Source organism: Oryzias melastigma, linkage group LG14 (genome assembly GCF_002922805.2).
Source record: "Oryzias melastigma strain HK-1 linkage group LG14, ASM292280v2, whole genome shotgun sequence".
NCBI lineage: Eukaryota > Metazoa > Chordata > Actinopteri > Beloniformes > Adrianichthyidae > Oryzias > Oryzias melastigma.
The window spans coordinates 19947454-19960685 of record NC_050525.1 but is presented as its reverse complement, the minus strand read 5'-3'; the positions used below and the strand labels follow the sequence as shown (position 1 = coordinate 19960685).

Here is a 13232-nt window from a genome sequence, read left to right as displayed (position 1 = left end):
ATTAGATGGAATAGAAATCATTAAAGAAAAAATGAAAATACAAATAGCAAATTTTATTTATGATGATTTTTATTAAATGTTCCCAAATTAATGACATTGCAAATAAATGAGTTTGCACAAACCAATGTAGTGTGCATTATTTATAAACACTAACTATATCGATGTAGTAAAAAATACTACACTCCACCCTCAGGTTGCATCAGACAGTAATGATGAAATACCTGACGTCCTGTTTTGAATGAGCCACTAGGCGGTTAAAGCTTTAGTCAGTCTGTATTGCGAGAAAGAAACTCTAAAATTGCATCATATTCTTCTGCGCTTGTACCTACAGTTTCACAAACGAAACAGTTCAATGTTCTTCCTTTTAACTTTGAATGTTTAAACCAAGCGGAAGCAGATTTCCAAGCGAGGAAGTTCGGCTTGTTCTTCAATGCTTACATTTGTGATTTAAATAAAGTTTATTTAAAAAAAAGTTCCGACGTGGGTTGTCCATATATGGGCATTACCACTACAGGAAAGTGTAAGGTATGAGCGTTTGTTTTATGCCTTAGGTAAATATTTTCGAAGTTCGTGTTTGTTAACGTCAATACAGCTTTTTAAAAACTAGCTTAAACTCTATTAATGATTAATAAATGTGCTGTAGTTGTACCATTTGCGTAAATCCCCCCCTTCCATTCATGAGTGGAACGCTCCACCCTCACATCGGTTTGTTTATACACATCCCACCCCCTGATAAAACCCCACACACAGCCGGGCGGGATATTTCATCAGCATGCAGGCAGAGCAGACCATTCTTCGTTAATTCATTCATTTCAGACCACAAGGTAACAGTATTTGAAATTTGTTAACACCCTTCAAATGTTCTCCCTTGCATCTACGTCGGGTTTTTGCAAAAATGTCAATTAGTTTTACTGAATTTTAAAAAACACTTTCAGAAATAGACTGATGCAATCGTCCTCGTGTCAGTCAGATACAGGCGCACAATTTAAAAGAACACAACGTTCTTCGGCGGTCTTCGTTTGTTTGTGTTCAGATATAAAGCTATATATTTTCTTGATAGTTTTTGAGGACGTGTTGCCTTAATCCGCGGCAGTTGGCGCTTTAGCGGCGGTTTAATTTGTCATTTGAGCGGGGACTCAGCTGATGTGGCTAGCCTGTCGCGTAATGGAAAATGGTGTAGAGAGAGCCCGGAAACTTAATAAGCGCTCACCTCAACAAAAGGTAAACGACCTGTGTTTTATCCGGTCTGTATTATCGCCTTTATTTATTTATTTTAACAACTAAACGTTTGAATTAATTATTATATTTTTATTACGTTGTAGCCGACTAGCATACAGTGTTACTAGTGTGCTCGTGTCTAGGCGTGGATGGAACGAGGGCTGCTTTCAAAACCCCTTAAAAAGTGTCGGATATCTTAAAGTCTGATTTTTAAATTATGGCAGTATGGTAGTTTTTAAAGCTAGCTTGTTTTATTTTTTACTCCAAACATACATTGACGTTTATGTACAACTACAATATAAACGTCAAGCTGTTTGTTCGTTTTTAAAGTAAAGAACAAAAACTATTTAATCTGAATACCAGCGTATCTACCAACGCCCAACATTCACAAGTGGTAAAAGTACAATTTCCCCTTGAGGCATACATGCAACAATCATAGCAACGTAGTTTAGTGATGAGACACATGGGCTCCTGGTTGAATACTATTACCATGTGTAAAGCTGTAATAATTTTTTTAACGTTTTTTTTATATTAACTGCATGCACTTAAGATTCTAATTTATTTTGTGAATTTCTTAACCTGTTTTGAGCAAAAGTCACATTCAATTTGTTGAATTCGTTTGACAAATGTATATAAAATAAATAATAAATCCACAATAACACTTTGCTTTAAACGAATCATGCTTCATAAATGACCTCATGCACACAAAAATAATTTAAAACAATCAATTAAATTAAAATTGCTATGGTTTTAAGGACAAGACAATGTTTATATGCGCTGCATTTTTTTCTGCACACTATTAAAATGAAAAAAAAAAAACACTGTAAAAAAACTCTGTTTTACTCTGTTAGAACAACATAAATGACATATTTGCCTATTTCAGTGTCCACTAGACGTACAATATTTGAAGATATGGAAATATTTCAATTATTCCTCTAAATTCTAGTAATTATTACCTATGGTAAAGCATGGGAGTTGCTGTTCTGGTTCTATCGTGGTTCCTGATGGGTAATTAATGCCATACCAATTAGTACCTCTCCTTTGGAGATGAGGAAAAACCAGATTCTTTGGTGTGTACGTGGTAAATTTATGGGTTATCCTCTTTAATACTCCCCTGGATTGTACGGGCGTTGTTGCAAAGGTGGAGTGGTCATGGGAAAGAGAACAGGTTCTTGGATGTCACATTCCATTTCACTGGGAGAGGGCTTTTTTGGCAGGAGAGGTGGTGTCATGCTAGGTGACTTAAAAGGTCGGTCGGTTCAGTCTCTGTGGTTGGTCTGTCCACAAGTGTGCTAAATGGAAAAAAAATTAGTGGGCTTCAATAGGGTTTTTTTTTTATTAGAACATATCTGGATCAAATTAACAGTGCCCCCTCATATGTATGGGGAGAAAAACACTCCAACAAAAGCGCCAGTGGGACCAAGGATCCTTACTTACACTGTTGGGAGTTATTTTATCTTTTAAATACCGGTATGCGGACTCCCAAACCTGCATCTTATTTTCGGTTTATCTAAGCAGTTTTTTTGCCCCTGTCCTCATAGGTCCAGAAATGTGCATATTGATGCCTTTTTTTTAACATTCTTTGTGAGTTTGAAAAGCAGTCTGTCTCAGCATGTCAGTCGCCAAACAGAAATCGCAGCGCTTCTCACGGATTCCAGCTCCTTTGTGACCTTTTTACAGCCAGTGTAGCTAAGGGATAGATAATTCTTCAGGTATGTGCACACTGAAATTACAGTAAAGGCAGGCAAATATTTACATAACTGCGTGCACTTAACTTACTTGGTACTGCACATCTTTCTTTTTTTATGCAACACAAATGGCCAGATGTGACGCAGCTATCAATAACTAATTATTGCAGTACATTTTGCTATGTGTTTTTAGCAAAGCTGCATTTCTTATCGTTCCATCATTAATTGTTGGTGGCAGTCAAAACAAATCCAAAGTGTTGGTAAAGATAGAACAAGGAAAAGCAAACAGCTAAATGGGGTTAGCAGGTTTGGTACTTCAATAATCCTCTTACAGTATGTGGCAGCACTTGCAGCAACGCTAAGTCAAGTAACAAGACCATTATCCCTGAAGCCTGTTAGAACCGGAGTTCTGTTGGCGAACAGTCTGTTAGAAGAAAGAGCCTTTCAGTTTCCATGCAGGAAACAACGTTAAAGCTCTTGATAACAAAAAATAAACCAGAATTTATCTTTCTAATTAAAAAAAAATGATTATTTAAAAAAAAAAGAACCACATCTGCTATTCACCAGACTTTTTTTTTTAGTGAGAATGCTCTTTAGTGTCCTCCAGTTTGCTTAAATGTCGTTTTGTTCAATGGTTTTGGGTGATCACAACGCACCGGGTGCATTTTTATCACCACGACACTTGCATCTCTTGTCTTGGTGCGCCTGTGGAAAAATTCTCCAAGAATGTCAAACCAAGCAAGAGTATTTCCACCATAGACCAGTTTCCCATGAGCCTTCAGAGAGCCGAGTGTTTATTATTATACGTGAGCTGCTCCGTGTTGTTTTGATTTCATTGTTTGACAGTGATTGTGTCTCAACACCTAACTGTACACGGCAGGATATACTTTTTTTGAAATGGTCGGACTAGACATGCTTTGATATTAGATCATATTGTTTTGGGGTGTATTAATAGAAGAATGACATTGTACAGTAACACTGTATTTTTTTCGTATCCTGTCTATGTTTAAAAGTGTTCAGGATGTATGGGAACTAAAATAGAAAAAATAGGGGGGGGGGCGTAAAAATTTACAGAAATTCGAAAGACCCACTCCAATGAAAATTGTTTTTTTAATTGGTATGATTTTGTCATGTTTCTCATTATGGAGGGCATGTATAAAGAAAAATAAGCTTAAGGAAACTTTTATAGTTTTTTTTTAATTTAAATTGTGGTGAATGAAAAAAATGCAATTGGAAAAAGATTGTACAGCTCCAATATTGCTCGCCATTTTTGTTGCACTTGTAATGTTAGGTTAGGGTTGTTGAGAGGCTGTAAGCTAACGGGAGAGCGTGTAAACGGATGGATGATGGGAAATGGGGTGGGCTTACTCAGCATTAACAGTCCCGCCCTCAACTTACAGGAGAATTTCTAATGAACTACTGCTGCTCTGTAGAAACTCTTCTAGAAAATTAGACTATTTTTTTGGCCAAAAAAGCATAATCATAATTAAAAGACTAATCTGAGTGCTTTTAAATTTTTAAGTTAAAACTTTAAGGTCAAAGACGTGTGAAAATGGAGGCTAAAACCACAGATGTTGAACTTTGATGCTTCAAGGAAATGGCTTGAACGTTTATGGGTGTGTTAGCTGAGAGAAACTAGACCTTAAAGTGACGTTGGCCCTCAGACGGGTTAAATTATGTTCCGGGAAGAAGCCTGGAACAATCAAAAGTGTCAGAAGTAATGGAAATCTAGCGATGGAGCTTTTATTCTTACATAGAAGGTGGTTGCTGTTTGGCTTAAATGTGGAGCGCAAAAACTTTTTTTTCCCCCCTTTACTTCAATTTAGGTCAGAAACCAGTTCACCGTGCTGCAGAATCAGCTGAGTCCTCGCTGCCAGGTTAAGGTTTCACCTGTCCTCCTGACTAAATGACTGCTGAAGCGACTGATAGGCTTGAAATGGGGAAAAGATCAAGTGTCACTTCTTTAGAGGCCATTGTTTTAGTTTACACCTTAAAGACCAACACATCTTTTACTCTAAAGTTTGTGCATACTTTTTTTTATCTTACTATCATGTCAGAATTTCTAAATTGTCCTTGTTCTCTAGAAATCCGGGTTCAGTGTGAAATGTTATGAAATACTTTTACCTTTAGAGCAGTTTCATATCTATGTAAACTTATTTGGCAACTGCCCCCGTGGTCTATTAGTTTATAGTTCTTGTAACATTTTGAGATAAGATAAGCCTTCAGCGCCCTTGAGATTTCGGCTTCCATCGAACAACAATTTAATGTGCCGCCTACAGTGTTGGAGTCAGTAGCAGTAAGAAACTTTCTCTGTCATCAAGTTATCACTCTGCGTATTCCTGTTATCTCTGAATCTGCAGAGATGAAAAGCGCACATGGAGCCATTTCAACTCCCTGATTGTTGCTCCCGCACTAATATGTGTGGCTTTGGTGTTATCAGAATTCAAACGTATAAATCTTGGATTGTGTTTTCGGTTGTTCGGGTGGATCTGTGGTGGTTCTGTCTGCCTGCGATCAGGGAAAACAGAGGCTCTATCTGTCCTGAGCAGGTGTGCTCTCCCATATGTCCTTGGACCTTTGCGTATGTTTCTGGTGTAGTCCTCCTGTTACTAGAGTTCGAAAGTGAACTGCTGACGTAAAAAAGCGCAGATGTTGTCCTTGACTTTGCCTGTTATTGTTGTGATCTAACATGGGGGTACATGACGGCCTCACTTATGTCTAGATCAGTAGATGCTTTCGTGGGTTGTAGAGGGCCTTAAAAAACAAAATCACCGTTAAGCTGGGTTTTGTCAGCTGGTGAGACTTTCTAAAGTGCAGCAGGTTCACCTTATCACACTGCTAGTTCACGTTGTCCTCCTCTTGAAATCTGCCATCCTCTCCTCCGTGGTTTTTCTCAGGCTTCTTCCCATCTCCTGAATAAACAAAGCAGTCGGAGTAGAATTCTCCAGCTCACAGTCAGGGAGTGGTGAGGAATTATACTAGGTGTTCTTTTGTTTTCACATGGGTGTGTACTGCAGTGAGCTTATTTGTTCAAGCAGGTTGGTTTCAAGCTTGGCAGGATAGCGTGTGGTTCGTAGTCGTCTTCGCGGTGTCTCCTTGTTGTGCCTCCTGATGTGCTGCTTAGCTAAAAAAGGTGGAGGTAAGAATTCCTGGAAGTTGCGTAACTGTTGGAATGTGAGTTCCCTTGTATCAAATCCTTGTGTAAACATGATCACCCAATGATCTATAAAGTTCTTTTTCTAAGAAAGGTTTCGGTGCCACCACATCTCACTTTTTCCTCTTCAGCACAAGGAGCTTTTCTCTGAAAGATCTAAAAATGAAAAATGCTTCCGCGTTGAGCTGCGATAAACGCCGACGTTGCTCAATTTCTGTTTTTCTTGTTTCTTCTCAGGCTCTGACCTGCTGCTGCTGCTGCAAAATTCCGGGACCGCACACCTGCCACTTCCTACAAACACCACAGGACCAATAATAGAGCCAAATTGTTTCAGTAGGTGGTCACAGGTGTTCTTTGTAAGCCGTGTCAGTCACACTCACCCACACTCGCAGAGTCAAAACCGCTTCAGCGCCCACTCACCGTCCCTGTAAACATGGCCAGCAAGCTGACCAAGTTTGGCAAAATTCTGCTCCGTCGCCGGGCATTAGACTGCTCCGGCGAGGAGACCCGCTTCGCCCGCTGCTTGTCCACCCTGGACCTCATCGCTTTGGGGGTGGGCTCCACGCTGGGCGCCGGCGTCTACGTCCTGGCTGGCGAGGTCGCCCGCGAGAAGGCGGGGCCGGCCATCGTCCTCTGCTTCCTCATCGCCGCTCTGTCCTCCATGCTGGCTGGTCTGTGCTACGCCGAGTTCGGCGCCCGGGTCCCCAAAACGGGTTCTGCGTACCTCTACAGCTACGTAACAGTCGGAGAGATCTGGGCCTTCATCACGGGGTGGAACCTCATCCTCTCGTATGTCATAGGTGAGCTGCACATTCTTTTTTTTAATTTTTTTTTTTACCCAGTTTGATCTAAAAGGATGATATCATCCACCTGACCTTTATTTTTGTCCTTGTAGGCACGGCCAGCGTGGCCAGGGCTTGGAGCTCAACCTTTGATAACCTGGTGGAGCAAAAGATCTCAAGCTTCTTCAAAGCTGCCATGGAAATGAAGGTTCCTGGTAAAGTGCTGGCAGAGTACCCGGACCTGTTTGCCCTGATCCTGGTTCTCTTACTCACCGGTGAGTTTCCTACATCTGTTAAAGATAACATACTCTAGAGCAGGGGTCTGCAACCTTCAACACTTAAAGAGCCATTTGGGTCAATTTCTCACTGACAATATCTCAACATGAGAAACAGAGTATTATTCACCTTTCAGGAAAATAACACATTGATTTTTTTTATATAGATTCATATTTTTATTATGATAAATATATATATATTTTTGTAATAAAAATAAAATGAAGCCTTTTTTCAAAACTTGAAATAGTATCATTTTTGTCACATTTTACATGACTTCCTTTCAAAATAAGACATCCTGTGTCAGGAAGGATCATCTCAATGCAGCAGACCATTCAATTTGTTAGTTTCAGCCAGAAATGTGTAAATCTAATGCACTAAATCAGAGCTAATTCAATGCCAAATCATTTTCAAACACTTAAAACCCTTGAAATTGTTTAAAAATAGAAAATCCGGCGCTCAAAAACCTGTCAAAAAGCTTCTGATACGTACTGTCCTTTATCTGTTTGTAAATGAGTTGAATCAAGTTTTATTTTCTACTACTTACTTTTTACAGTTTTACTTTATAAAAATGTTTTATTTTCCTTTAACCAAAGAGCCACATGTGGCCACAAGTTGCAGACCCCTGCCCTAGAAGTTACTTATTGTTTTGCATTTAAACACTTTGATTCCAGTATTGGAAGGTAAAAAATTCAGTTATTCGTCTAAATTCTGACCAAATGGACACAACAGTTGTCACACTAATCTTGCAGCTAATGTGGCCTGCCCTCGGTGTTAGAAAAAAAGCCTTTGCATGGTTGATGTGGCCGAGTGATGGACAGTCGGAGGTGTTAAAGTCTGACCTCATCCACCCACGCTGCTGGATGTGTTGTTGCTGAGGATGAATTTGTTCTCTTGCTGCTTCCAGGGCTTCTAGCTTTCGGTGTGAGCGAGTCCGCGCTGGTGAATAAAATCTTCACGGGTATCAATCTGGTGGTCCTGGGGTTCGTCATCGTCTCCGGCTTTGTGAAGGGGGACGCGGCCAACTGGAACCTCAAAGAGGAAGATTACATTAACTTCATAAACAACACCAACAGCACCACCAAGCCTTTGGAGTGAGTGTTTGTTGACGAGGAAAGTTTGAGTGTGGAGTTCTTGGTGCTGATTTGTTCCCTCTCTGGTGCTCAGCGTGAAGAAAGACTTTGGTGAAGGCGGCTTTGCTCCGTTTGGCCTCACTGGAGTCTTGTCGGGTGCAGCCACCTGTTTCTATGCCTTTGTGGGCTTTGACTGCATTGCCACAACAAGTGAGTGTTGGCTTTTATTTTTCTGATTACCTGGTAAAATATTGTGAAAAGATTAAAAAATCTGTGAGTGCCACTGTGAAATGAGAAACTTTCTGCTCCATCAGGTGAAGAGGCGAAGAACCCCATGCGCTCCATTCCCATCGGCATCGTGGCCTCTCTGCTCATTTGCTTCTTTGCTTACTTTGGAGTGTCCGCTGCTCTGACTATGATGATGCCATACTACGAGCTGAATACCCAGAGTCCTCTGCCTGTGGCCTTCAGCTACGTCGGCTGGGGTCCTGCCAGATACATTGTGGCCTTTGGTTCTCTGTGTGCCCTGTCCACCAGGTATTGAGGCTAATCCAGATCCTGTCTGTCGATCCTGGAAATGAAAAGTGTAACACTGGTGGTGTTTTCTCAGCCTCCTAGGCTCCATGTTCCCCATGCCCCGTGTGATTTATGCCATGGCAGAGGACGGCCTGCTGTTTCGGGCTCTGTCCCGGATGAGTGAACGCACTAAGACCCCTGTGCTGGCGACCATCGTGTCTGGCATTGTTGCAGGTGAGAAAACGCTTTGTGTAGCTTCCTCGTCGTCTCCAGACAGCTGTCTTGTCAAGAGGTGTCTGCACAGCAACCTGTCCGTCTTCAGATCAATAAAACCTTCTCGAGCTACTGAAACAGAAGTTTACGATCTGTAACTATGTGAACTCATTTGATTTTCCTAAAATGTGGCGTTCGCTTTTCCCACAGCTCTGATGGCGTTTCTTTTTGACCTCGGAGCTCTGGTTGACCTCATGTCCATCGGAACTCTGCTGGCATACTCCCTGGTGGCCATCTGCGTCCTAATTCTCAGGTGAGCCCTGTTTAATATTCATTATACAAACCCACTAGAAATGTGTTTTTTAAAAGGTTACACCAGTTGACCAATCACAAAATTCAACTGTAATACCTCATTTCAACCTTTAGGGGGCAGCACATACGCAGACTATAATTTAAGGAATTAAACAAGTTTATTTTAAATTGTAAATGTGGCAAGGACTAACAGACACTACTTTTAAAGTCCCATTTGGTTACCCTTTAAAAGACCACTGTTGAAGCTTTTAACCCATTAACACTGGAGCTCCAGTGTTAATGTTCTTTGATTTACTGTAATCTTTCAAATTGTTAACACGATTGATCGTATTGAAAAGTTACAGCACATTAAAGATTGTGTGTTTAACAGTCACCGGTAACGCCTCAGGTGTTAAAAGGGTTGAAATTTATAGAAAGTTGATCAGAGTTAAATCCTGTTTCATATGTAACCGATTTATCTATGTTGTCAGGTACCAGCCAGGCACCCTGAATTCATCCAGTCAGATGGAGAAACTAATGGATGTGGAGAGGATCGACAGCGGGGACGAGTACGGCATGGAGATGGACGAGAAACCCCTGAGAGAGACCTTTACTCCCAAGCTGCTGTTCAGTCCGAGTGGAAAGATTCCAACCGAGATCTCTGGGAACATCGTCTATGTGACCACTGCTGTTATTTGTACGTTACCAAATCCCCCGCCACGTGTGGAAAGGAGCTCTCATGTAGTTTGTAGTGTCACTGTGGTGACGGGCCTTTTTTCTCTGCAGCTGTTCTCATCACGGTTCTGTGCATCATTCTGGCCAACTGTCTGCCGGAGCTGCTCAACGGCCATCCGGGCGTGATTGCGCCCTGCGCCATCCTGACTGTGCTCTGTGGCGTCTGCGTCATCATCATCTGGAGGCAGCCTGAGAGCAAAGAGGCGCTCACCTTTAAGGTGGTCATGAGATCTCTTTAAATGGTGTGAAGTTTTTTCTGCTCACTGAAGATCTAAATCTTTTTTTTTTTTTCTTTTAAGGTCCCTCTGCTTCCCTGGTTGCCTCTTTTCAGCGTTTTCGTCAACATCTACCTCATGATGCAGCTGGACGTCGCCACATGGCTGCGTTTCGCCGTCTGGATGGTTATCGGTGCGTGTAAACGTCCTTAATTCCGTCCTGAAGTGTTAGCGCAGGAGTGTCAAACTCAATCGCAACAAGGGGCCAAGATCCAAAACACACATCGCAGGCCAAACAGGATAAACATTTATTGAACACTCGAAAACTACATTTTTAAAACCATAACTTTGAACATAATTATGAACTAGTTAGAAGGCATCACCTGCAATAATGCTAGTAGGAATTTTGTAAACTGAATTTGGCCGCTGAAGATGCTAGTGCTGATAGCTGAAGATACTGAAATTAATGGCTAAAAACGCTGAAGCTGATTGCCAGCTAAAAAAATAGCTAACTGCCAAAATAACCCAAAAAAACAAAACAAAAAAACCTAAGTTAGCCAAAACAGCTAGCATGTAGCCAAAAAAAAAACTGTAGTTAAACTTCAGAATAGCCTAAAAATCTGAAAAAAGCCTTAATTAGCCCAAACAGCTAGCATGTAGCCAAAATATTAGCTAAACTCTAAGACAGCCTAACGAAATGTAAAAAAGCCTAAATTAGCCAAAACAAGCTAGCATGTAGCTGAAATATTTGCTAAACTCCAAAGCAGCATAAAAAACAAACAAAAAAAAGCCTAAATTAGCCAAAATAGCTAGCATGCAGCTGAAAAAAATAGTTAAGCTTCAGAATAGCCTAAAAATCTGAAAAAAGCCTTAATTAGCCTAAACAGCTAGCATGTAAATATTAGCCTAACTCCAAAACAGCCTAAAAGCTTAAAAAAAGCCTAAATTAGCCAAAACAGCTAGCATGTGGTCAAAATATTAGCTAAACTCTAAAACAGCCTAAAAAAATGTAAAAAAGCCTAAATTTGCCAAAATAGCTAGCATGTAGCTGAAATATTAGCTAAACTCCAAAATAGCCTTAGATCTTAGCTTTTTGGACTATTTGGCCATCTACTATCAGAATGACAATTTTTACAACTGTAAAACTGAAACTTTTTAACATAAATATGAATAATATTCCAGAATAAATCAACTTAAACCTTAAACATATCAATATTTTACTCTACATAAAAATATATATTTTGTTAAAAATGAGCACAACATAACATCGGCCCATTAATAACAAGGTAAAATGATCTGGAGGGCCTTGACTTTGACACATGTGCGTTAGCGTCTCATTAACCACTTTCTCTCTCTCTTCTCTCCCTCAAGGTTTCGCCATCTACTTCTTCTACGGCATCAAGAACAGCAGCGAAAACGCAGACGGCTCATTCCCACGCAAATATGAGCTCGCATCGCAAAACAACAGCCCCGTGTACAAGGGCACCCCCGACGAGAGCAACCAAGAGGCCGGCAGCCTGTGATGCGGAGCCGCACCGACCTGGGGGGGGGCGTCACAAAGCAGCTTACACTCATTCTGGCCCGTCTGCAGTGTGGGAGGCTTGAAGCGCCGCTCTGGGTTTTGAAAGGAGGGGAGGCAAGAAAACCCACATCTTACCTCTGACTCAGAGGATGAATAAATCGATGGCTAGACACTGTGAGGGAGCCGTTTCCTGCCCCGTGTGTCCGGTTTTACCCAGTTTAAATCCGAAATTAGCCTTAGCCCTCAGCAGCCTATAATGAATGCTTCAAACGGACCCGACTAATGAGAGTACTGCTGTCCTCTTCGGGAACTTTAAAGATTCAAATTGGAACTTTGTTACTCCTAAGTGTTGGTCTGGTTCTTTTGTGCGCTGCTGAGTTTACAAGTGTTAGGACGGCACAGCGGATGAGCCCAAAAACAAAGAAAGAGGGCGGAAAACCTTCACGAATGTTCCTAAAGACTAAAGATGTCCGTGTTACAGAGTGGCAGTCCGGCTGTCGAGTTTACTGCGTCTCACTTTTAGGCAGGCACATCAGTAACGAGCTGGAATACTCGTTTTTCAGGCTCCGTTACATTTTTTTTTTTCTTTTTTGGAACAGTATTGTCTCCTAAAATCTTTACGCTTTATGTCCAGTCGTTTTGTGGCCTTTCATTTTACGAGGCGGTTGCTGGATGTACCCCCTCAAAGAATCCGTTCAAAACTCGTGGCACATTTGCGAGCGTGGGTCCATATCTTGACTAACTTTATATATAAATATTAAGAAAAACATCATTTTTCACTACTTTTTTTTCTTTTTTTTACTGCGTTTTTTTTTGGTGTAGTTTCCGTTGAAACTTGTTTCAGGCAGCTCTGTCTGTTAACCCTTTAACACTGGAGCTAAAGTGTTTATTCTCTTTGATTTATTGTAACTTTTCATCCATTAACACGATAATTTCAGTAGATTTTGAAGGAGAAAAGCGGCGCGAGCCGCTTTTCTCCTTCAAAATCTACTGAAATTATCGTGTAAATCGTTGAAAAGTTACAATACGTTAAAGATTCTGTGTTTAAGCGTCCCGTTAAAGGGTTAATTTCCCATCAACTGCTTTAACTACTTGATAGAACTGTTAATATTTAAGTGTAACTAGCGTTGTTCGTTTGGGGTAGCTTTTGTTTTCTGTATAAATCAGTTTGCTTTTTAGATGTTGTACAGTTTGTAGATCACTGATCCTTTTCCTCGTGCTTTTATTTTGTTGAATTATCACATTATTGTGACCAAATCGTGTTTCTTCCCAACTGTCTGAAACCAACTACGACCGCTCAAAGTTGGTCTTTAAATTATTCTAAACCTTGATCCCCCTGCGACCTGATATATGAAACGTTTTTTGGTCATAGCTCAAGTGCTTTACTGTAGAGTGTACAGTATTTGTTTAAAAACTGAATTTTTATTTGTATAAATTCTACAAATGCTGTCGACTATGAAGTTCATTGTAATTTTGAGAAGGATTTTTTTGTAAATTACACTTTAAATGCTGCTAAAATCATACTTTTAAATTCTTATATCATAAAAGTCCA

At 40.6% G+C, this 13232-nt stretch overlaps 1 protein-coding gene across 2 annotated transcripts; it reads left to right on the top strand.

The window, feature by feature from the left end:
- Window positions 1-691: 691 nt before the first annotated feature.
- Window positions 692-11858, top strand: slc7a3a (solute carrier family 7 member 3a). 2 transcript variants are annotated; one of them, XM_024266701.2, is made up of 12 exons: window positions 692-824; window positions 6298-6860; window positions 6956-7117; window positions 8023-8209; window positions 8283-8398; window positions 8503-8725; window positions 8799-8938; window positions 9128-9230; window positions 9700-9905; window positions 9995-10161; window positions 10243-10351; window positions 11530-11858. In XM_024266701.2, exons 2-12 carry the CDS (start codon window positions 6494-6496, stop codon window positions 11679-11681), a joined length of 1932 nt encoding a protein of 643 aa, XP_024122469.1. In that variant the 5' UTR covers window positions 692-824; window positions 6298-6493; the 3' UTR covers window positions 11682-11858. The 2 variants fall into 2 exon arrangements, with proteins under 2 accessions (XP_024122469.1, XP_024122468.1); XM_024266700.2 differs by lacking the exon at window positions 692-824 and adding an exon at window positions 1076-1221.
- Window positions 11859-13232: the final 1374 nt, after the last annotated feature.